Genomic DNA, 24128 nt, shown 5'->3' on the forward strand with positions numbered 1-24128 from the left:
TTGGTGGCAAACAGGTCGATTCCTGGGGCCCCCCATTCTGGGAATATGTGATCCAGCGTACTCTTGTCGAGCTCCCATTCGTGGGAGAGGGATTTCTGTTGGCTTAGGGCGTCGGCAATGGTGTTGTCCTCGCTCGGGACATAGTCCGCCCTGAGAGTGATCCCATGGAGTACAAGCCAGTTCCAGATCTTTTGCGACTCGCGCAATAGAGTGAGCGAACGCGTTCCTCCCTGTTTGTTGAGATAGTGCATCGTCGTGGTGTTGTCCGTTCTGACAAGCACATGGGAGTTCTGGATGCGTGGTAAAAAGGCATGTAGTGCTAGATACACAGCCCTTAGTTCCCGAGGATTGATATGGGGTTGCTTCTCCTGAATTGTCCATTTGCCGCTTATTTGGAGATCCTGGAGGACAGCTCCCCAGCCTTCCAGGGGTGCATCCGTGGTGATTACCAGAGGTGCTGCTGGAAGTAGGAATGGCAGTCCTATAGACAAATTCCTGTGATTTCTCCACCATTCCAGGCTCTTGGATATTTGTGGTGTTATCTTCACAATGTCCTCGAAAGAACCTGTACTCTGTGTCCATTGGTTCGTGAGGGCTTCTTGCAATGGGCGCATCCTGAGTCTGCAGTGAGGGATGATGAGTATACAAGAAGACATCATTCCTAGGAGTGATTTGTAGGTTCGAACTCTTAGGGACTTCCTTGATGCCACAGCCGTGGCCAGAGATATTATCCTGTTTTTCCTGTCCCTTGAAGGAAATGCCCTTGCGCATTCCGTGTTCAAGGTCGCCCCGAGGAAGGTGATGTTTCTTGTTGGGGTCATGCAGGATTTCTCGTGATTGAGAGTCAATCCTAGCTGGTGAAAGAGATTGGTGCAGGCGTTGGAGGATTTGGTCGAGCCTGCAGCTGAAGGTGCCGTTACCAGCCAGTCGTCGAGGTAGGGGAAGACTTGGTGACCCATTTGACGCAGGAAAGCTGCCACAGGTGAAAGGCACTTGGTGAAAATCCGCGGTGCCGATTTGAGGCCAAACGGTAGGAGTTTGAATTGGTAGTGCTGCCCTGCCACCTCGAATCTCAGGAATTTTCTGTGCCCCTTGAGAATCGGGATGTGGTAGTAGGCATCCTGGAGATCCAAAGAGGTCATAAAATCTCCTTTTTCCAGTATGCCTAGTATTTCTTGGATCGTCACCATCCTGAACGACTGACTCTTCAGGAAAGAGTTTAGTGCTTTGAGGTCTAGTATGGGCCTCCACTCTTTCTCCTTCTTGCGTATAAGAAAGAAGCGGGAATAAAATCCTTTCCCTCTTTGAGACGAATGAACTTGCTCGATCGCTCCTTTCTTCAACATCGCAGATATTTCCTGGAGCAGCAGGCGTAGATGTTTGTGCGGAAGCCTGCGGGGAGGGGTTGCTCCAGCCAACTGGCTGAACCTTGTCATTGCGATATCCATCTATAGTTTTTGACGCCGATTCTCCACCATCTAGCAGAATCCTCTTTGGATGAATCTGGCAATTCCGACAGGTATGTGGCTATGTGTGCCCACAATGGTCTATGATAGCGTCCCAAGAGCGCTAGGGCATTCGCGGCCTTTACCATCATTGCCGACATTGAGGAAAACCTGTTCCCAACATTGTCCACTCTTTTTTCCCCCCTTATCAGGAGGAAGCGACAAAGGGGCCGAAGGATTCCTGAAGTTTTTCTGGGTCGTCTGTCACTACGCAGTCCGGCTTAGGATATCCTGTTAAACACGCCAGTGCTGTATCTGGCACCCTATACCCCTTCTGACTATAGGTAATCGATAATCGGTAATGACCTTAATGCTTTCTTGAGAGGTTCTATGAAGTCATACAAGAAACAGTTCTGTTCTTGAGAGGCAATTGAGATCTTAAAACGTTGAGCAGCCTTCTCTACCACCTTATAAGAGATTCCAGAAGTGTCGGAATTTCCCTCGTCGACGAGCCAGTCGACGAGATCGCAGTCATAGACTATGCCGTCGTAGACGAGCAGTCATAGACGAGGCCGTCGTAGACGACACCATAGACGATCCATCGTAGACGAGCCATCTTAGATGAGGCCGTCGTAGACGAGGCCATCATAGACGAGGCCCTCATAGACGAGGCCATCATAGACGAGGCCATCATAGACGAGGCCATCATAGACGAGGCCATCATAGACGAGGCCATCATAGACGAGGCCATCATAGACGAGGCCACCATAGACGAGGCCATCATAGACGAGGCCATCATAGACGAGGCCATCATAGACGAGGCCATCATAGACGAGGCCATCATAGACGAGGCCATCATAGACGAGGGCCTCGTCGACGCCGTAAACTGGCCGTCATAGCCGAGCAGTCATAGACGAGGTAGTCGATGGCGATGCCATCGTAGACGAGCCATCGAAGACGAGCCCTCGTAGATGAATCCATCGTAGACGAGGCCGTCGTAGACTAGGTTAACGTAGACGAGGCCAACGTCAACGCCGTAGACAGGCCGTCGTAGACGAGCAGTCATTGACGAGCCATCGTAGATGAGGCCATCGTAGACAAGCCATCGTAGATGAGGCCATAGTAGACAAGCCATCGTAGATGACGCCATCATAGATGAGGCCCTCATAGAAGAGCAGTCATAGACGAGGCCGTCGTCGACGCTCTCATCGGCGACGAGCCGTCGTCGACGAGCCATCGTAGACGAGGCCGTCGTAGACGAGGCCATCGTCGACGAGGCGTCGTAGACGAGGCCGTCGTAGACGAGGCCATCGTAGACGAGGCCATCGTAGACGAGGCCATCGTAGACGAGGCCATCGTAGACGAGGCCATCATAGATGAGGCCATCATAGATGAGGCCATCATAGATGAGGCCATCGTCGACGCCATAGACTAGGCCGTCGTAGACTAGGCCGTCGTAGACGAGGCCGTCGTAGACGGGCCGCCGTAGACGAGCCATTGTAGATGAGCCGTTGTGTGCCCAGAAGACCCATGAGTGGTCTTTTTGAGGGCCTTCTCAGGACGTTCCCCTGAAGAATGAGTTTGAGGAGATTCTCTTCTCTTTTGAGGTCTCCTAGACGTTGAGGACAACGCCTCATCTCGGTCACTGGAGAAAATAAAAAACCTCCTTTCTGGTCTTAGTGTCTCAAAAACTTACTTGAGAAAGTGCGACAGACTTTCAGTCCTTGGCCTGCAGTATAGACAGTAAATGCAGTCGGTGTGAGGATCAGAGCAGAGCAACCTCTTCCTTACCAGACCTTCTTTAAAGAATGTATTTGAAGATAATCCATAGTAGAAAAGAATCCTTGACAACAAAGTCATTTATGAAGTGAAAAACACAGAATCTGAGCAGAGCTCAGAGGAGACTCCCTTAGCACAACGTGCGGTAGAAAATCTGAGTGACTGGGGCTCCCCCCCAGGAAGGTTCTAGAGGGAGGTCGGAGCTGATTGGCTGACTGTGAGAGTTTGGTCCTTTTTACATAAGGACAAAGAAAGGCTACTAAGGGGAGGCCCTTAGGCCTATTTTCTCTATGTATGTCTATAGGACATTACTTTTTTATTTACCGGAGGCTCCCGTCTCGACGACGGGGAATGATTCAGGCATGTGAATCTATGAAAGACACCCAAATACTGGATAATCTCTCCGTGCCTAACAAAAATTAATGTGTCTTCATGTAACCCAACTTGTGCTCATGTAAAGCGTTCTGATACCCGATTTCGGGTCAAGTTCGCCCTATAAAAAACTTTGGTGGGAAATATATTTGTAGGTGGTGTAAAAACCAGGCAGTGGTATTAAAATAACGCAGTGCTTGCTCTGCAGAATGTGGATTTATCACCCACTCAAAGTAAGGGTAAATGTAGATTTTGAGCAGTGTAGGAATGGATTCCACTGTACATTTTTGGAGTACGGCTCTGACTTTATCGAAGCTGCTGCTCATTTTGGAGGGATTAACAGTGTCAGGGAGATTAACTGAAGTCCATAGCCCTTCTGTATGATATGAAGAACACATTTGTCAATTGTAATTTCCACTTTCAGTAATTTGTAATATTCCCCCCACCCCCTCCTGCGCCCCCCCCCCCCCCAAGAATGTCAGAGTAGGAGTGAATGCCTCATTGCTGACTTTGGGAATATAATCTCCCCAAAGAGGAAGACCTCTTCTGCTGCTGTCCCAATCCTCGAATAGGTCATCACTGTTACAGAGACTGATGGGTTTGCTGACGTTGTGGCTGTGGATAAAAGAAACATTGAGGGGGTTTGAAGCCTTTGTCTCCGGTGTTATCTTGAGTCTCAGCCCTGCACTGGAATTGGAGCGGTAGAACAACTCCTCCTCGAAACCTACCCTTTTAAAGTTTCTGCTTCCTTTGAATACTTTCCATCTCATTATACATTCTGTGTGTTAGACCCAAATTATATGTGTTAGACCCAAAGAGGGCAGCACCAGTAAACGATAGATTTCTGACCGTAAACTGAGCATCTGGCTTCACAGACATTATGCCTTGAAAAGTGACAATGTCATCTACTGGAGGGGATCTAAAGGGAGATATGGATGGTGCTGTGAGAGTACAAGTAAATAAATCAGTCAAAAAATCTCTGGTAGTAGGCGGATTGATAGAAGGGTTTCCTCTTTCTGTTACATCTCTCAGAGGGGGTATGAGGCAGAGTATGGGTACGCAGTAGTGATGAAAGATTCATTGTCGAAGTAAAACCGTGGTTAAGGCCTTGGAAGAAGATGGAAGGGGGGGGAAGGGGGTCAAGATGCACTTGACCTGTGTTCGCATTGCTGGTGTCAAACAAACCTCCTCCGATGAAGCCCATTAAACATCTGGTGTAGGAGTAAACTGTTCATTGCTACCATCATAGGCCTTGGAAGAAGTTGGAAGGGGGGGGTTAAAGATGAACTTGACCTGTGTTTGCATCACCGGTGCAAAGAAACCTACTCTGATGAAGCCCATTAAACAACTTGTGAAAGAATAAACAGATAAATAGCTCAACTTTGATCTCCTACCCAACAATCCTCTTGCCGCCGTTTACGTAAATGGCTACATGGATAATACAGATATTGATCTTTTTAAGGTTAACCAAAGACATCAACCAACGTTTGAAAGAGATTGCCCTGAAATTGAATAACATCATCAAAAGGAGAAGTGTATGAGAAGTCATCAATGTCACTGGTGTGGACATTAAATATGTCGGAACCAAGGGTTGGTGTGCTGCTATCAAAGACCTCCATACCACTGGAGTTAAGCTATCCTGGCTGAAGACGGCTGATAGCCAGAAACCGGTCCTAGGATGCTCGATTCCGGTCCAGGAAAGACATGGCTTAGCAATTCAGGCTGGACTGTTCCCATGAGGCACAGGGTCAAGGCTGATTTGCATATGGCCATGTCTGAACTGGAGTGGTGTGGAGTGCAAAACAACGATGGATTTAGGCCCAGATCTCTGTACTGGGGTGAATGTATGACATTGTTCTGCATTCTGTCCATCAACTGTTGTTTTTGCAGCTATCAAAGACCTCGGCATCAACATTGGTGCTGTCATAGCATTACACGTAGAGGAGCAGGTCTGTGAGATACTCATCAATATCTGCCAGTGCTCCATGGCCTGGCATGAGAGTCTGGAATAGTGCTGATGATGTCTTCTTCACTTTCTTTTTCTCGATCTCTGCCAGTTGGAGTTTTTATCATGAGAGTGCACAGACTCCGTAGATTCAGCCCCCTTTCTGGGTTTCACTGCTGCTTCCAGCGCTCTTTCTCCAATTTTCCTCTGAAGATAGTTACCTCAGGATCTTTCAGGGCTCTTTTACAGAACTTACCTTCAACAGAATACGTTGGGGAAAGACAGGGGTTAGTAATAGCCTTCTTTTTCCCACAGGAAAGGTACAAATGGGAAGACATTTCTAAGGCAAAAATCACTTCACAGTAGGAGGAAAATTAAGAAAGGAACCTCTCAGAAGTATAAAAAGTCAAGTGAAGGTGGATGTATTTGAAAACGTATGAATTTTCCTCAGAAGCCAATGGAAGAATAACCTCCAAAGTGTTCTGAGATCCTCCCTGCACAAGCTGGGAAAACAAAACGCTGGGAAAAAAAAACTGAGAATATGAGGCAAACTGCCAGTACAGTGAATTCTAAGAGATAATGCAGAACTGAGGTTTCACCACTCTTCTATAGCGCTGTCCTCTGCCGACATACTCTGCCGAAGTACCCTTCTCTACACCCTCCAGTGTCCTGGGGCGGTAAAAATTAAGAAATCTGGTTCATTCTTAAGTCGTACCCTTCCTTTTTTGGACAAATAGCTTTCTTGTGTACAGTCCCTGGAGCTCCACTCGTGGCCTGCCTTTCCATATACAGAGGTTTTTCTTCAACTTGTGTCTCTGGAATGTCTCGGATCAGTAGGTTTTGAGCCTAACACGCCACCGCCTTACCACTGTTCGCCACGGCACCTCGTCCCCCATGGTTCTTTTTCACTTCCCGGAGGCAAAATTTTGCAAAGCAAGAAGCCCTCCATCTGGGGCTGAATGACCTCTCTTGTCTGCTTCTTTCCAGCAGTTTGCATTTACCTAACATTTGTACTAAAAGCACTTTTAGATTTTCATCTCCACCCAGAGATTGTCCTCTCTTATTTGTGTCCTTCACCCTTGCCAACTGAGAAAGTGTCTTTTCATTTCATGGACGTGAGAAGGGCAGTACTCATTTGACTGGATCGGACTGCTTCTTTCTGGTTTTCTGATGTCCTCTGCTACTTTCATTTTTTGGGTGGAATCTGGGCTTTTTCTCCATTTCACCTTTTTTGCTGCAGTTCTCTCCAAAAGGATTTGTTCTTTACTCTTTCATTGACTTTGTGCCATTCATTCTTTGAGATGTTTATCTCAACTCAGAGGTTATCTTCCCCTACTTGTGTTCTTCACCATGGTTAACTGGCAAGATGGCTCTTCATTTCTTTGACCTGGGCTTGGCTGCACACATTTAACAGTTTCTTTCGGCTTTCTGATGTCCTCTGTCACTTTCAGTTTGGGTGACCAGGGTCCTAAACCTGTAGCCTTCTCTGACCGAATTAAACTCTGCTTAACCTTTGATCTATCTACGTATGGTCTAGGGTCCCTTTGCCTATGGTACTCCAGAGACGTTTTACAGGAGTACGGCAGCTTCTTGGTCCGAGGCTAAGGGCGTGTCTTGCCACTGCCTGGGTTTCAACTGCTACCTTTATTAGGCATTCAAGTCTTCAAGTGCTTCCCTCAAGATCTGACTTTGGTGCTGCTCCACTTCGTACTGTTGGATCCTGATGTTTTTCTCCTTTTTAAAGGTTCATGGGCTCTGCATTACTTCCAGGCCCACTTTATTGTTTGATGCGTCCTCATTGTTAAGGACTGGCTAAGGAAGAGGGAAAAGTGTAATGCTGCGCTTCCTTACTTGCCACTTCACTTCAATGAGTCCCACGCTTCCTCACCACAGTCCTGTAATCCACTAGAGTGATGGCATGTTTTCTGCTTAGTTGTTGAGATTTTGCTTTTTAAGAGGTGGGGCCTCTTATACCTCTCCCCAGGGGAAACGCCTCAAAAAGATATATTGGTTTGGGCTCATAGCTATGTCAAACAACTACTAAACCCTGAGATGAGGGAGAGTAGGACTCAGTATAATGAAGATTACCATTCTGTAACCAGATCATTACATTTAAAGAAGGCGCCTGCATGGTACAAGTCAATGTTGGTAGGTATTTTGTTCTTCAAATACATTATATCCCGATACACATTTACGCATGTACAGAGGGCAATAAAGAATTGAGTACACTTATGTGCCTTCTGCGGAACCAATGCACTACTTGGCCCCTAGATATTTGTAGCCAGTAAACAGGTGTATTAAATTCAAAGTAATAACTAAATCATTCATTCACTTTGCACACCCATTTCAAGACTCTACACTTTTTTGACTGCAGTTTTATATATTTTGTAGAACTTTGAACTCCATCCCTCTGTACTCAGCCTAATACTGGTCCTGATTCTCCGCAAAAAACACAAGCCACTATGATGTAAATTCAAAGGATTTCTAGAGGGCAGTTTCCTTTTTAATTTACATTAACTAAAACACAACTATTGGGCTTGCCGATTCTGTGCTGATAAAGTAATGTCGTTTCCTAATCATGTAAACATACTGAATGGTAAGACTGAATTCAAGTCCCACCCATCGCCTAGATTTATTGTCACTGACAGTCCTGCAGGAAACACACAAGCAGCCTCAGCTGCACAACCGTGTTTGTAAACGACAACAATGCTGGAATGTTGATTCAAAAAAGGGGCCCTCAGCATCGGCTTTGCGTTAGTCCATTTCTTTCAGCATTTCAGTTTTTTTGAACAACTGGCTCTTCAAAATGTAGTTGGAAACCAAAAAACTACAAAGTGAAAGCTGCAAAATTAAAAAAAAATATACACATTTTTAGAAAAATTCTGCGTCCTTTGTATTGTCCATCACAAATAGCCTTCTTCAAACAATGGCATATTGACTGTATAAAAGATCTCTAATTTTGTAGAAGTCTTCACACAGGCAACCCTCCAGTCCAATGCGTCCAGTTTCAGTCTAGGAGAGAAAAGATGATTACATTTTAACAAAATGATTCTAGAAGAACAGACTGCTTAGAGGGGTTGAGCCATGCACACAGAAAGTGGTTGCCCAACACACAGTGATTATCCATCACAACAACAAAACAGTGCACCTCTTGTAAAATAAGTTATTAGAATTGTATGGCTCAACAACTGGTAGAAATTAGTGACCATTATTATCAAGACTGAGGGGAGTGAGGTTATGCTAATAGGTTCAAGTGTTGTACTTAATAGAAAAAAATAATCAAAAAAAAAAACACAGGGTACCCTTTCGCCCCAAAACGAAGAGCTAACAATGGGTGGACAAATACTCATTGGGTATATTTATTTTATGGAGGTTCTACATAATCTAAATACTTGAAAAAGCTAAAAAGATTGCTATGCATTCATGACACATATTTGAGAAACCCCATACACAGTAGAGAGATTAAGCCACTAATAGATACTATTATAGCATCTTTAAAGAAATGTAAGATGTAGATATGGTTAAAAAGGTCTTTGTTACACAACTTTCAATATACTTGAGTAACTCTGCAGTTTGAATGGTGATTGGGGAATTAGTAGTCTGGGTGTTATCGCTGAGATGTAATGCCTCCCTGGCAACTTCGTCTGAAATCTACATTCTGAAACAAGCATGCCATAGAATTCCTGACAAGTGCAAGCTAACTGGACAAAAAAACAAAAATGACTAAAGTGTAAGCCAGATATGAATGCACATTTCGGTGAGTGATATAGCAGCTTAAGTTCAAAACATTGTGAGCCCACAACCTAATTTTTCACTATTAATGTTCAATACTGGTGGCGAGTGGGGAACTGACTGACTCTACAGTAGCCTTCCACAGAACCTACAGGGATCTCAACTCAACCTAGCAAGTGCCGCCTTGGAAATTCCAACGTGCAGAACTGCTGACATTGCACGTTCTCTTCGGTGGTGAATAGATCTAACCAAAGCTCTCCCCACTGCTGAAAGAGACTTTGCACCACCTCCGAATGAAGACGCCATTCGTGATCCATCATGAACCTGCGGGTGAGTTCGTCCGCCCTGGGGGATATGCCCTGATGTTCCATTCATGTCCAGAGGCGGAGGGCCTTCTGACATAGGGTCCACAAACCCACCCCACCAAGTTTGTCGCAGTACTACATGGCGGTGGTGTTGTCCATCAACACCTGCACTACTCTTCCCCGGACAGAGGGAAGGAATGCCTTGAGTATAAGATGAATCGCCCGAAGCTCCAGAAGGTTGATGTGGAGCTCGGACTCCGCCGAAGACCAAAGGCCTCTGCTCTCCGCCTCCCCCATCCCAGGAGTGATGCATCGGTCACCACTGTGAACTCTGGTTGAGGAAGGGAGAGGGATTTGCCTTCGACCCAATCCTGGTTCGTAAGCCACCAATGCAATTGGTGTGCTGTGCCCTCCGCGATCTGGAAGCAATCGGACAGATTCCTCTGATGTTGTGCCAACTGGAAGGAAAGTGCTACTTACCAGTATGCATCTGTTCTTGGCATGTAGAGCTGCAGATTCTCACACTTAGCATTAGATCGCCATATGGTTTTGGGCTCGGATGTTTGCATGTCGTTGTTGACTTGGAAGAAGTCTTTGTAGTCATGAGATAGGTGACTCCTCCCTTGGACGATAGTACACATGGGCATCGACTCCATCCTTAGATTGTTTTTCGCCCTGATGGGAAATGATGGAGTTAGTAGAAAGAAGAAAAGATGTCCATGTGTGTATATCTAAGTAAGATAGAACTGGAACAGATACAGGTCCCGGGGAGGCAGGGGGCGTGTGAGAATCTGCAGCTCTACATGCCAAGAACAGATACATACTGGTAAGTAGCATTTTCCGTTCGAGGCCTATGAGCTGCAAATCTCAGACTTAGCATAGACTATACAGCAGTATCTCCCCTAGCAGTGGTTACCTGTATCTGTTGCACTAGTTTGAGGACAGCTTGGCCTACAGCAGCTTTCTGCTTGGCTTGCACATCAACACAATAGTGTTTAGTGAAGGTGTGTGATGTAGACCATGTTGCTGCCTCACAGATGTCTTCTAGGGGACTGTTCCCTAAGAAAGCCATAGAGGCTCCTAGCTTGCGTGTGGAGTGCGCTCTAGGAGGAATTGATAATGTGCGTTTTTCTTTTTAATAGCATATTTAGGTACATTTTACAATCCACCTTGCAATACCAGCTTTAAAGATGAGATTGCCTTTATGCGGAGGAGAGAAAGCTACAAACAATTGTTTTATCTTGCGAAAGGATTTAGTTCTGTCAATGTAATAAAGAAGGGCTCTTTTCACATCTAGGGTGTGTAGAGCTCTTTCTGCTACACAGTCTGGGTTTTGAAAAAACACTGGCAACTCAACTGATTGATTAAGATGAAATGGAGTGATTAATTTAGGAAGGAATTGTAAAAATGGTTCCTGTATAGTGAAAGCTTGAATCTCACTTACTCTTTTAAGAGAGGTAATGGCAATGGTATGTGAGGAACTGTAGTTCACATTTGTGTAAAGGTTGAAATGGGGGTCCCATTAGCCTGGTAAGAACAATATTTAGGTTCCACACTGGAGAGGGAGTTAACCTATGAGGAATGATTCTCTTTAGTCCTTCCACAGAGGTTTTAATTGCAGGGACTCTAAATAGTGACAAGTGTTGTCTGTTTTGTAAGTACACAGCAAGTGCTGCAAGATGTAAACGTATAGATGAGTATGCTAGATTACATCTTTGTAAATGCAATAGATAGCAAATGATATTCTGGATGGAAGCATCCAGTGGATCAATATGATTATTGGTGCAGTAAATGGCAAACCTTTTCCATTTTGCAGCATAGCAAGCTCTAGTAGTGGGTCGTCTGGCTTCTTTAATGATGTCCAACAGTCTGGTGGCAGGTTAGGGTAACCAAACTTTAAGACTTCGGGAGCCAGATCGCCAGATTCAGTTGACTTGGATCTGGATGTCTGATCTCTCCATGGTTCTGCATTAACAGGGATGGGGACAGGCACAGTCTTTGGTGTGGAACTAGTGAGAGCTCTAGCAGCGTTGTGAACAACGGTCGGCGTGCCCATGTGGGAGCTACAAAGATTAGTTTGAGAAACTGTTGTCGGAGCTTGCGTACCACTAGTGGGATTAGTGGGAGTGGCGGAAAAGTGTATGCAAATCTGCCTGACCAGTTCATCCATATCGCATTGCCTTTGGACAACGGGTGTGGAAACCTGGCGGCGAAGGCTGGGCATTTTGCGTTGTTGTGTGCGGCGAACAGATCTATGTCTGGTTGGACCCACTTGTGGAAAAATTGAAAAAGAACTTGTGGATGTAGTTCTCATTCGTGAATCTGTTGTGTCTGTCGACTTAACAGATCTGCAATCGGATTGTGAACTCCTGGAAGGTGTTCAGCTCGTAGATATATTTTTTGTGGAATGGCCCATCTCCAAATGTTCTGTGCAAGCTGGGACAGTTTGTAAAGAATGTGTGCCTCCTTGTTTTTGTACGTAGTACATGGCTGTCATGTTGCCCGTCCGGATGAAGACAGCTTTGTTCTGTACATGTACTTGGAAAGATTTTAGTGCTAGGAATATTGCTAGTAGCTCCAGGTGATTGATGTGGAGCACTCTTTGTTGAGTGGTCCATCTTCCCTGAGTTGTATGTCCTAGGAGATGGGCTCCCCATCCTGTGAGTTATGAGTCTGTTGTAAGTACTATCTGTGGAACAGGTTCGAGGAACGGCCACCCTTTGGACAAGTTTTTGGTGTTCCACCACTGCAGAGAGCAATGTGTGTAGCTGTCCACCAACGCCAGATCTGTAAGTTGTCCTTGAGCCTGATTCCACTGATGTGCTAAACATTCTTGTAATGGACGCATTTGAAGTCTTGCATATGGTACATTAAAAATGCAAGCTGCCATCATGCCTATGAGTTGCATGAACACTCTGGCTGGGAGAGAGCGTTGGTCTTGAAATGTTGTGACTAAGGCTTGAATGCTCGCTATCCTGGCTGGACTGGGATATGCTACAGCTGTAGAGGTGTTTATTGTGGCCCCCAGATATTGGTGTACATGAGTGGGCTAGAGATGCGACTTGGTGTAGTTGACCGTGAACCCCAAGTTGTGTAATGTCTGAATGGTTTGATGAGTGTGTTGAACACACTGAGTGAATGACCTGGCTTTTATCAGTCAGTCGTCTAGATCTGGGAAGACATGGATTTGTTGTCTTCTGAGATGTGCTGCTACTACTGCAAGGCACTTTGTGAACACTCTGGGTGCAGTTGTCACCCCGAATGGAAGGACTTTGAACTGATAGTGTTGTCCGTCTAGTACAAACTTTAGATACTTCCTGAGTCGCCTTGTTGTAACAGCGGGAGCACTTGTTGTAGAGTGATCCTGAGGAAATGATCTGAGTGTATATATAGGTTGAGGGGCCTGAGATCGAGAATTGGCCTTAGTGTCCCGTCCTTCTTGGGTATTAGGAAGTACAGTGAGTAAACCCCTGTTCCTTGATGTTGTAAGGGAACAATCTCTATTGCGTTCTTTTGAGGCAATGAGAGAACCTCTTGTTTCAACAGCGTCAGTTGTTCTGTGGACATGGGACGCTGCCTGGGTGGTATATGTGGAAAGGTAGCTGTAAGTTCTAGGCAGTAACCATACTGGATAATTTGTCTCACTCACTTGTCTGTTGTGATGGAATTCCAGAAAGGTAGGAACTGTGCCAATCTCCTCCCGACTGGAGTGGGATGTTGTGGGGGAGCGAAAGGAAGTCACTGTTTTGTGGTGGGAGAGGTACGATTGGTGTTACATCGACCTCTTCCTTTATTGCCGTTTCCTCTGTATACACCTCTAAAATATCCTCTATTGAGGGATGTTTGTGTAGTGGCTTTAAAGGAAGATGAGTTGTCTGCTCCCATCTGTTTAGAGGCTCCTCTGTAGCAGGAGCGACTAAAGGGCCCTTGTGTTTGTGGGGACTGTAAAGCTCCCATGGATTTGGCTGTCTCAGTGTCTTTTGTTCATTTTTTCTTGTGCAGTGTCCACAGCCGGGCCAAAAAGTTGTTGGTTAAATGGCTGATTAAGGATAGTAATCTGGACCTCATGCTTAAAACCGGAGATGCGTAGCCATGGGTGACGTCTAAGGAGGACACTGGTATTTATTGCTCGAGAGGCAGTGTCTGCTGCATCAAGTGCAAATTTTATCGATGCATTTGAAATTAGTTTACCCTCTTGGATTAGATCATTTGCTTGAGTTCTAGATTGGTCAGGCAAATGTTGTAGTAGGGTTTCTAACTGGTCGTAATGGGGTCTGTCATATCTTGCGAGCAGTGCTTGGGTGTTAGCTATGCGCCAGGTATTGCCTGCTTGAGCAGCTATTCTTTTACCAGAAGGGTCTAGCAGCTTGGACTCTTTATCAGGAGGTGGCGTTTCTCCTGAAGATTCGGAGTTAGCGCGCTTTCTAGCATTGGAAACGACCAGAGAATCTAAGGGCAGCTGTCCCTTAATGTAGGCAGGATCTGCAGGGGCAGGCCTATATTTTTTTCTATTCTGGGGTTTAGAATCCTGGCACGTACGGGATCTTTAAACACTTCGGGGGCATGCTTAATGACTCCTTTAATCATGGGTAATATTTGTACTGACTTTTGGGACTGTTCAAAAGTATCTAATAAAAAGTCCTCTTCTGCCTCGTCTGAGTGCAGTGTGACACCATGATAGATGGCAGCCCTATTAATCAAGTGTCCAAAACCAACATTGTCTTCTGGAGGAGATGTTCTTGAGGGGTATGTGTGTGAATCTGGGATGTCCGGTATGTCTTGTGGGACAGGGTAATCCCAATCAGGGTCAGTTGGGTACGTGAAAGGGTCATCTGGGTCACCCCCACCCCTATGTCATCATCATCGTTATGTGGAGGTGTATGAGGTGGAGAAGTTTGAGGTGTAATAGGTTTAGGTAAAGGAAGTGGGTTAGAAGGAAGTATAGGAGAAGAAGGGTGCATAGGCGATGTGGCCGAGTCCTCCTCCTTCACAGGCACTAGAGGAACAGGTGCTGTGGCTAACTTCCTCTTTCTATATGGTCCAGTGGTGACATGTCCTGTCTTTGGATCAATATAGATCTTTTTCTGCTTAGGATCAATAGGATCTGGATGAAAAAGCTCCTCTTCCTCAGGAACTGCTTTTGGCGCCGATTTTTTCGGTTCAGAGCGGGGTTGGTGTTTGTCTTTGTCTTCAGCCTTTGGAGGCGTGATGGAGTCCTTTGGCGTAGCGTTTGGCTCTGAGGGTTTTGGTTTCGGTGCCGAAGCTGAATGTTTCGGTATGGAAGCGCCTGAAGTCGGTTTGTCTACGGGCTTGGGAGGTTTCGGGCCCGGTTTGTCTTTCGAAGTCGATGGCGTCGGAACCGGTTTCTGAGCCGGGACTTCTTTTGGTTTCCGTGCCGAATGTGCTAGTGGAATTGGCACGTGCGGTTTGCTTGGTCCCGAGCTACCGGAAGGCCCTACGATTTTCTTCAGAGCCGGGCTCGAAAGCGGGGCTCCTGAAGTATGTTTTTGGTCGCGACTGGGCCCTACAGGCGGAGTGTTGACTATTGCCTTCGATTTTGAGGGGGGGTGGAGTGGGGGAGTATGGGCAGTAATACTCACTCTTTGACCCGGAGTGATGGAGTCCTCTGCCTCTGACACGATCTCAAGAACTTCGGAATCTTTATCTGGGTCTTCATCGAAGATGCCCAACGGAGCTGATTTTTCGATGTGTCGACGAGCTCTTCGATCTAGAATGGTCTTCTTCGATCGAAAGGATGCGCAGGCTGGACAGCTGGACTCGTCATGTTACGGTGATAAGCACAGGTTGAAGACCTTGTGATGGTCACTGTGCGGGAATTTTGCCAGCGTCGACGACCGGAATCGAGCTGATGAAGTCGAGTCGAAGGTTGAGATGTTTAGAAGTTAATATGAAGAGTTTAAGGACGTTTTTTCGCGTCGAACTACTTTGGATAGTAGATTTCGAACCGGAGCGGAACAGTTACATCCGAACCCAATGGCGGAAAAAAATAATCTAAGGATGGAGTCAATGCCCAAGCGCACTATCGTCCAAGGGAGAAGTCACCTATCTCGTGACTACAAAGACTTCTTCCCAGACAACAACAACATGCAATCATCCGAGCGCAACACAAGATGGCGATCTGATGCTAAGTGTGAGATCTGCAGCTCATATCTGCAGCTCATATGCCTCGAACCTTCAGTTCCCACTGCAGAGCCCGCATATGCCATATGGCATGGTCCACCAGCAGGATGCAGTTGGCCATCAGACCCAGCAGCCTGAGGGTCATCCTGACTGAAACCCGGGATAGAGGCTGAAAGATCGGAATCATAGCCCGAATATCCCGGACTTGCTGTTCGGGAGGATAAACTGCGCCATGTCCAGAACCGCTTCAATGAAGAGGAGCTTCGGAGAGGGGGGTCAGGTGTGACTTTGGCACGCTGATTGAGAACCCCAGCGAATGCAGGCGGTCGTCTGGAGGTGGGATACGACAGCCTGGGGCGTGCCCAGCTTCAACAGCCAGTCGTCGAAAATAGGGGAAGATGTGCACAGATGAGCCACTACCACCACCATCACTTTCGTGAACACCCGAGGGGCGCTGGTAAGGCCAAAGGGGAGCACGCTAAACTGAAAGTGCTCGTGGCCTACCGTGAACCACAGGTAACGCCAGCAGGACAGGGATGTGAAAATTAGCGTCCTGCAAGTCCAACAATACCATCCAGTCTCCACAGTCGAGGACAGACAAGACCTGAGCGAGCGTCAACATCTTGAACTTTTCCTTCCGGAGGAAGCGGTGGACGTTCCGAAGATCCAAGACGCAGGTCTTTGTCCTTCTTGGGCACCAGCAAGTAGTGGGAATAGCAACCACAACCTACTTCTGGGGCAGGAATGCGCTCGATGGCCCCCTAGGCCAAGAGTGCCGAAACTTCCTATTGGAAAAGGGCCAGGTGATCCTCCGACATGCGATGGTACTGAGGTGGTATGGATGGATGGGTAGTCTCGAAGGGGAGGGAGTAACCCCTTCAGACTATTTGCAAAACACACCAGTCCGACATGATGGTGCGCAAGTGGGGGAGGTGATGGCGGATCCTGCCGCCCACTGGCGTTTGGTGGCCCTGAAAGGTCGGACTAGTAGTGTTTGGAGGCTGCTGCAGAGGGGGCTGTGGTGGACTGGCCTGCTCGCTGGCCCCCAGAACCACAGCGGTGGTTCCCACGTCCCTAGCCGTGTTAGGGCTGAACAGCTTGTGCCAGCCTGTAGCTCTGGGCGAGATGTAGCGGGCACTCCTTCCGTAGCAACGAAAGGGGTGAAAGGCAGACTGCACCAGGGGGTGGTGGAGAGGCCCAATGACCTGGCTGTAGCTCCAGAGTCCTTATAGCGCTCTAGCGCGTTGTTTGACATCCCCGTAAAAAACGGGCGAACGCAACCAGGCGTAGCGTCGAAGGGCTAGTGACGTCGAAATCGTCCTGCCAAGTGCGACGGTGGTATCCAGCCCACAGCGGATGGTAAACTTCACTACGTCTCTCCCTTCTGCAACTGTTCGGAAGAGCACAGCCAGGGCCAGCTCCAGGCACTGGGGCAGCACCTGCACTACTGTATACCACACAGAGTGGGTGTAACATCCCAACAGACATGTAGTGTTTACCGACTGCAGTCCCAAGCTGACGGAAGAAAACATTTTCTTCCCAAGGTGGTCCAGGTTTTTGGAATCCCTATCTGGTGGTGCATTAGGGAATGCGCCTTTAGACCTGGAGGCTTGGATCACCAAGCTCTCAGGGGTGGAGTGCTGGGAGGGGAAGTGGGGTCGCCCAGAGCCGGGCGGTGGCTTCGGGCAATCATCCTATCCAAAGGAGCCCCTGTGTTGAGCCTGGACAAGGTGCCCAAAATGATGTCCGTAAGGGCTTCATTAAACGGCAGCCTGGGCTCCGAAGAGCTCAGTGCTGGTTAAAGGACCTCTTTCAGGAGTTTAGTCCTCACTGCCACCGAAGGTAGCTCGAGGTGGAGAGCCTCGGCCACCCTACACTACACCACTGCATAGGACGCTCCCTCCTCCATTGCCACGGTAGAAGGAGACAACATGCCATGATCTGGTGAGGTATCCAGACCACTGGCTTCCCCCAGTTCCTCTCTCCAGCCCTGTTCATACACCAACTGGTCAGGTAAAGGGTCCCCAGACGCCCCACAGTCCTCCTCACCCTCTTCTGGCTGCCAATCTGGTCTGCAAGAGCCAGGGTAGAACAGGGGTATAAAAGTACCCATCTGTTCCGGCATCGGTCGATGCCGATCCAACTCTGTGTCTACCTAGAGGTGGAGGCCGGGGTCGACGTTGGCTGGGGACACAGCCGACGCCGGTGGCAGACGTCGTGCTGGACGTTGTGCCGGTGAACCGGGGGCGTAAAAACGTCGACTGGCGCCAATCCGGATCCAGGCCTGGATCCAAGGGGACGCTGCGGGGCCGTAGCCGCCGAAGGTCCAGGGACGCCAGCCGAGTACGCAGGGCCCGAAGGTGCACAGGCGGAGTCGGGCTGCCCAAAGATTGCTTGCATCGCTTGGTAAAACTGACAAAGCTGGGCCTGGGTCGCTCCCGGTCCCGGGAAGGGGGGTAAACTCGGAACCGACACTACGGACTCCGCACGCAGAGCCCGGGAGGGGCACCACCAGCACCCCTTGTCGCGTCAGCCAACGGACGGGGAAAAGTTAAACAGCGACCATGCTTCCTTGACTTCTTTTTGTGCTTCGACTTACCTGACCCAGAGTGCGAAAACTTGGAGGAAGAATGGTGTTGGCTCCGCGAGCGGGGCGGAGCCGACTGCCGGGCCTCGAGTAGCTATCGGGACCACTTCCGCAAAGATTTCAGGGCCATGGTCCAGCAGCCGGAGCGCGATAAGGGGTCAGGGGCACGCTCCAGGCAGTAGAGGCATACGCGGTGTGAATCAGTCGGTAACAGGAACAGCAAGCCTTAAAGCTGGGCATCCTTCATGCACCAGGAGTCTATGGACTCAAAAAACAACGAAGTTGATAAAAGTCGAGAAAAAGTTCAGTCAAAAAATGACTGGGGTACCACTCTTTCCGGATCTGCGCTTGCTGGCACGAAAAAAGAAAGGGCGGCGTCTATGTAGTTACCACGACGTCAACCCGGCGACCACAACGCTGAATGCGGAGTCGACAGACGCCACCTTCCGACGCGCAGGGGTACATCTGACAAAAACCTTTCTGGATCCAGTCGGACGCCTGTGGGTAATTCAAAGGGAAGGAATCTATAACTAACTGTTTCTTTCAGATACTGTATACTAAAAGACATGCAAAATCACTCTGGTCTTCCTCCATCCCTGAAACCTCTCAGTATGGTCAGCTAGACACCCTATAAAATTATTTGAATATTCTAAGAGAGGCATAGTGTAATTCTATCAGAATGATCATATGCTTTGAAGTGGAAGAGATTCTATATTTGGTATTGGGGGAAGCAGATGTATCCAATCAGATACCACGAAAAGAGAACACTGCTAAACAGTCAATGAAACAAAATTAAAATATGCAATTCAGCTCAGACATCAAACAAATAAAAACAGTTTCAAAATAGAGTATAATTTGCTTTTTAAATTAGATTCCTGAGACGTAAATAAGTGACCAGATTACAAACATCTTGTTAAAAGAATTCATGATTAACCGGAAGGAAAATGCTACTTACCAGTATGCATATGTTCTTGGCATGTAGAGCTGCAGAATCCTACATTTAGCAATAGATCGCCACCTGGTGTTGGGCTCGGATGATTGCAGGTTGTTGTCTTCTTGGAAGAAGTCTTTTGTAGTCACGAGATAGGTGACTCCTCCCTTGGACAATACTGCGCATGGTCATCGACTCCATCCTCAGATTGTTTTTCGCCATGATGGGAAATTATGGAGTTAGTAGAAGTAAAGAGAAAAGGATATCCATGCGTGTGCATCTAAGTAAGATGAGTACTGGAACGTATACAAGTCCCAGGGAAGCGGAAGGGCATGTAGGATTCTGCAGCTCTACATGCCAAGAACAGATGAAAACTGGTAAGTAGCATTTTCCGTTCGAGGCATATGAGCTGGTGACACAACATTTAGCAACGATTGTGCAGCAGTGTCTCCCCTAGCGGTGGTCGCTTGTATCCGTTGCAGCATACTGAAAAAGTGTTTTAAGGACAGCTTGGCCTACTGCAGCTTGCTGCTTGGCTAGCACATCAACACAATAGTGTTTAGTGAAGGTGTGTATTGTAGACCATGTTGCTGCCTTGCATATACCCTCTGTTGGTATATTTCCTGAAAATGCCATAGAGGCTCCTAGTTTGCGAGTGGAGTGTGCTCTAGGAGGAACTGTTAGTGTACGTTTAGCCTTGTGACAGCATATTTGAATACACTTAACAATCCATCTAGCAATACCCCCTTTAGAGATAGGATTGCCTTTGTGTGGGGGACAGAACGATACAAATAGTTGTTTTGTTTTTCCTAAGGATTTAGTCCTGTCTGTGTAATATAGTAGAGCTCTTCTAACATCTAAGGTGTGCAAAGCTCTTTCTGCAACAAAGTCCGTTTTTTGAAAAAACACTGGTAACTACTGATTGGTTTAGGTGAAAAGGAGTAATCACTTTTGGTAGGAATTTTGGATTGGGTCTAAGAACCACTTTGTTGGGATGTATTTGAAAAAATGGTTCTTCTGTTGTGAATGCTTGGATTTCACTAACTCTTCTGAGAGAGGTAATGGCAACAAAGAAAGCAGTTTTCCAGGTTAGAAATTGTAGTTCACATTTATGTAACGGTTCAAAAGGGGGTCCCAGGAGTCTTGTAAGGACCACATTCATGTTCCATACTGGAGCAGGTGGTAACCTGGGTGGGATTATTCTTTTTAATCCTTCCATAAATGCTTTTATTGCAGGTACTCTAAATAGAGATAGATGTTTTCTATTTTGTAAATACGCTGCAATAGCTGCTGGATGCAGGCGTATGGAAGAGTAAGCCAAATTGGACCTTTGTAAATGTAGAAGGTAGCAAATGATATTTTGGATGGAAACGTCCAAAGAATCAATGTGATTGTTGTTACAGTATATTGCAAATTGTTTCCACTTAGCAGCATAGCATGCTCTGGTAGTGGGTCTTCTAGCTTCTTTAATTATATTCATACAGTCTGGTGGTAGGTTTAAGTAACCAAACTCTAGGACTTCAGGAGCCAGATCGCCAAATTCAGTTGGCTTGGTTCTGGGTGTCTTATTTCTCCATGATTCTGTGTTAACAGGGATGGCGTGAGCCGTAATTTCTGATGTGGAACCATTGAGAGATCTAGTAGCGTGGTGAACCACGGTTGACGTGCCCATGTAGGGGCCACTAGTATCAATTTGAGGGACTGTTGTCTGAGCTTGCGTATACTAGTGGAATGAGTGGGAGAGGCGGAAAAGTGTACGCAAATCTGCCTGACCAATTCATCCATATTGCATTCCCCTCCGACCTTGGGTGTGGAAACCTGGCGGCGAAGGTTGGACATTTGAGTTCTTGTGGGTGGCAAACAGGTCTATTTGTGGATGCCTCCACTTAGAATGATTGAAGTACTTGTGGGTGCAACTCCCATTCGTGAATTTGTTGTGATTGTCGACTTAACAGATCTGCTATCTGGTTGTGCATCCCTGGAAGGTGTTCTACTTGTCAGATGTATGTTTTGAGGGATGGCCCATCTCCAAATGTTCTGTGCAAGTTGGGACAGTTGCAGAGAGTGTCCCCCCTGTTTTTGTATGTAGTACATGGCTGTCATGTTGTCCGTTCGGACTAGGACAGCTTTGTTTTGGATTTGTACTTGAAAAGTTTTGAGTGCTAGGAAAATTGCTAGCAGCTCTAAGTGGTTGATGTGGAACTGTTTCTGTTGATTGTTCCACTGACCTTGTGTGGTATAATGCAGGAGACGGGCTCCCCATCCTGTGAGGGATGCGTTTGTTAAAAGACCTGCCCACATGGCTGCGCACCTCGGAAGATCTAACATGTAGGGGGTGCGGCAAGACAACTGAAACGCTAGAGCACGTGGTTTGCTTATGCCCCTCAATTATGACTCAACGTAGATGCAAACTCAGAGCAGAGTGGAACAGGTTGGGCGTTCAGACTTGTAGACAGGGAATTATCACCTCCCTGTGCCCAGAAAACATAGCTCTGAACATTGCCTTTACAACATATATTCGGGATGCACACCGCATCTTTACAGCAAAGGCGGAAGGAGCAGTAACCCCCCAGTTTGTCCCGCCCAGAGGCCCAACCTAAGCTGCATCTTAGCACTTAGTTTTAAGACAAAGGGAAAAATAAAATGATGAGTTTTAGCTGTCGAATGTCAGTACATCAAATTCTTCTGCTCTTTTACCAAATGTTATCGTGCCTATCACAAAATTGTTTTAAATTTCAAGGTGCTATTTGAGTAACAGGTGTTGATCAATTTTTACTGTTCAATTGTGGTGAAATAAGTTTTGAAATATTTTAATTACAATGTACCGATTTGTGAATTCAATTTGTAATGCTTTTAAGGATATTTTCTTTTATCCAAATAAAGATTTTTTTTACTTACTGCGTCTGTTGTGAGCACTACCTGTGGAACAGGTTCTAGGAACGGCCGTCCCTTTGCCAAATTTTTGGTGTTCCACCATTGCAGAAAGCGATATGTACGGCTGTCCACCAACACCAGGTCTGTGAGCTGACCGTGAGCCTGATTCCACTGTTGTGCTAGACATTCTTGTAGTGGACGCATTTGCAGTCTTGCATGGGGAACTATGAAGATGCAAGATGCCATCATCCCTATTAGTTTCATGAACACTCTGACTTGTAGAGAGTGCTGGCATTGAAAAAGGGAGACTAAGTTCTGAATACTTTGAATCCTGGCTTGACTGGGATACGCTTGAGCTACTGATGTGTTTATAGTAGCTCCTAGATATTGATGAACGTGCGAAGGCTCTAGGTGCGACTTGGTGTAGTTTATCGTAAACCCTAAGTTGTGCAGTGTTTGAATTGTTTGCTTTGTGTGTTGTGCACACTGGTTGTATGATCTTGCTTTTATGAGCAAGTCGTCTAGGTAGGGGAAGACATGTATTTTTTGTCATCTGAGATGTGCTGCCACTACTGCTAAGCACTTTGTAAACACTCGTGGTGCTGTTGTAACCCCGAATGGAAGGACTTTGAACTGATTGTGTTGTCCTTGTATGACAAACCTTAAATACTTCCTGTGCGCAGGATGTATTGGAATGTGAAAATAGGCGTCCTTTAGGTCTAGTGTGGACAGAAAATCTCCCTGTTGTAGTAATGGGAGTACCTGTTGTAAAGTGTTCATGTGAAAATGATCTGACTGAATGTAGTGATTGAGTGGCCTGAGGTCAAGAATTGGTCTTAAGGTCCCGTCCTTCTTTGGAATTAGGAAGTACAGGGAGTAGACTGCTGTTCCTTGTTCTTTTAATGGAACTACTTGAATAACATCTTTTTGTAGGAGTGCTAGAACTTTCTGTTGAAGCAGAGTTATGTGTTCTGCAGACATTGGACGCTGCCTGGGTGGTATGTTTGGGGGGGTTGCTGTGAGTTCTAGGCAGTAGCCATGTTGGATAATTTGTCTTACCCACCTGTCTGTTGTGATGGAGTTCCAGACAAGTAGGAACTGTGAAAGTCTGACCCCCACAGGAGTGGAATGCTGTAGGGGAGGCAAAAGAAGTCACTGTTTAGGAGTGGAAGAGGAGCGGTTGTTGTTACTACCTCTAACCTCTTCCCTTGTTGTTATTGCCTCTGTATCCTCTAAAAAAATCCTCTATTAGAGGAGATCTGCATGTGTGTTTTAAAAGATGATGTGGTGTCTGCGCCGGTCTGCTTGGAGCCTCCTCTTAAGAGGAGCGGCGAAAGGAATCTCTAGTTTGGGTGGATTGTAATGCCCCCATAGACTTAGCGGTGTCTGTGTCCTTCTTCATCTTCATCCCCGGCGTATGTGGGGGGCCGTTGTGGAGATGAGGCAAGCTAATGCCCAGAGTTGTCGAGTGTGATCCCTGGTTAGAGTAGGCACCGAGGCGAGAATTATTGAGTCCGCTGACCATGGTCCATGACCCTGCCACGTCGGGAATTGAACCCTGGTAGCGGGCCGTCCTCTGCTTCCGGGTCTGCCGCCTCTAACCAGTGAGCCACACAACTCCACTAAATGTAGTAGATAGCAAATGATATTCTGGATGGAAACATTCAGTGGATCAATATGATTATTGATGCAGTAAATGGCAAACCTTTTCCATTTTGCAGCATAGCAAGCTCTAGTAGTGGGTCGTCTGGCTTCTTTAATGATGTTCATTAAGTGTGTGTAAAATACTACAGGAGAATGACCCGTCAACCACGTTGGGATTGGGGTAGATAATCAGAGTAAACAAACAATATCCCAACTGGTATTAATGAAAAGACAAATAAAAACATATGCATAAAGCATTATGAGAACAGAATTAAGGAGACTCCATGAGTTTTTTATAATGTGCTCATGAAATCATGTAATAGATAGAAGTAGTTAGGCAATTTACAGTTGTAACAGCACTGTAGGTAGACAA

The 24128-nt window shown here is 46.7% G+C and overlaps 1 protein-coding gene across 2 annotated transcripts in view; it reads right to left on the bottom strand.

Moving 5' to 3' along the window:
- Positions 1-8009: 8009 nt before the first annotated feature.
- CPSF2 (cleavage and polyadenylation specific factor 2) overlaps positions 8010-24128 on the bottom strand; it is a 158480-nt gene continuing 142361 nt past the window's right edge. For both annotated transcript variants that reach the window (XM_086937685.1, XM_086937686.1), the window contains one exon: positions 8010-8553. In XM_086937685.1, the coding sequence (XP_086793811.1) occupies positions 8461-8553 (93 nt within the window). In that variant the 3' untranslated portion in view covers positions 8010-8460. The remainder of the gene's footprint in view (positions 8554-24128) is intronic.

This window comes from Lissotriton vulgaris, chromosome 9 (genome assembly GCF_964263255.1).
Source record: "Lissotriton vulgaris chromosome 9, aLisVul1.2, whole genome shotgun sequence".
Classification (NCBI taxonomy): domain Eukaryota; kingdom Metazoa; phylum Chordata; class Amphibia; order Caudata; family Salamandridae; genus Lissotriton; species Lissotriton vulgaris.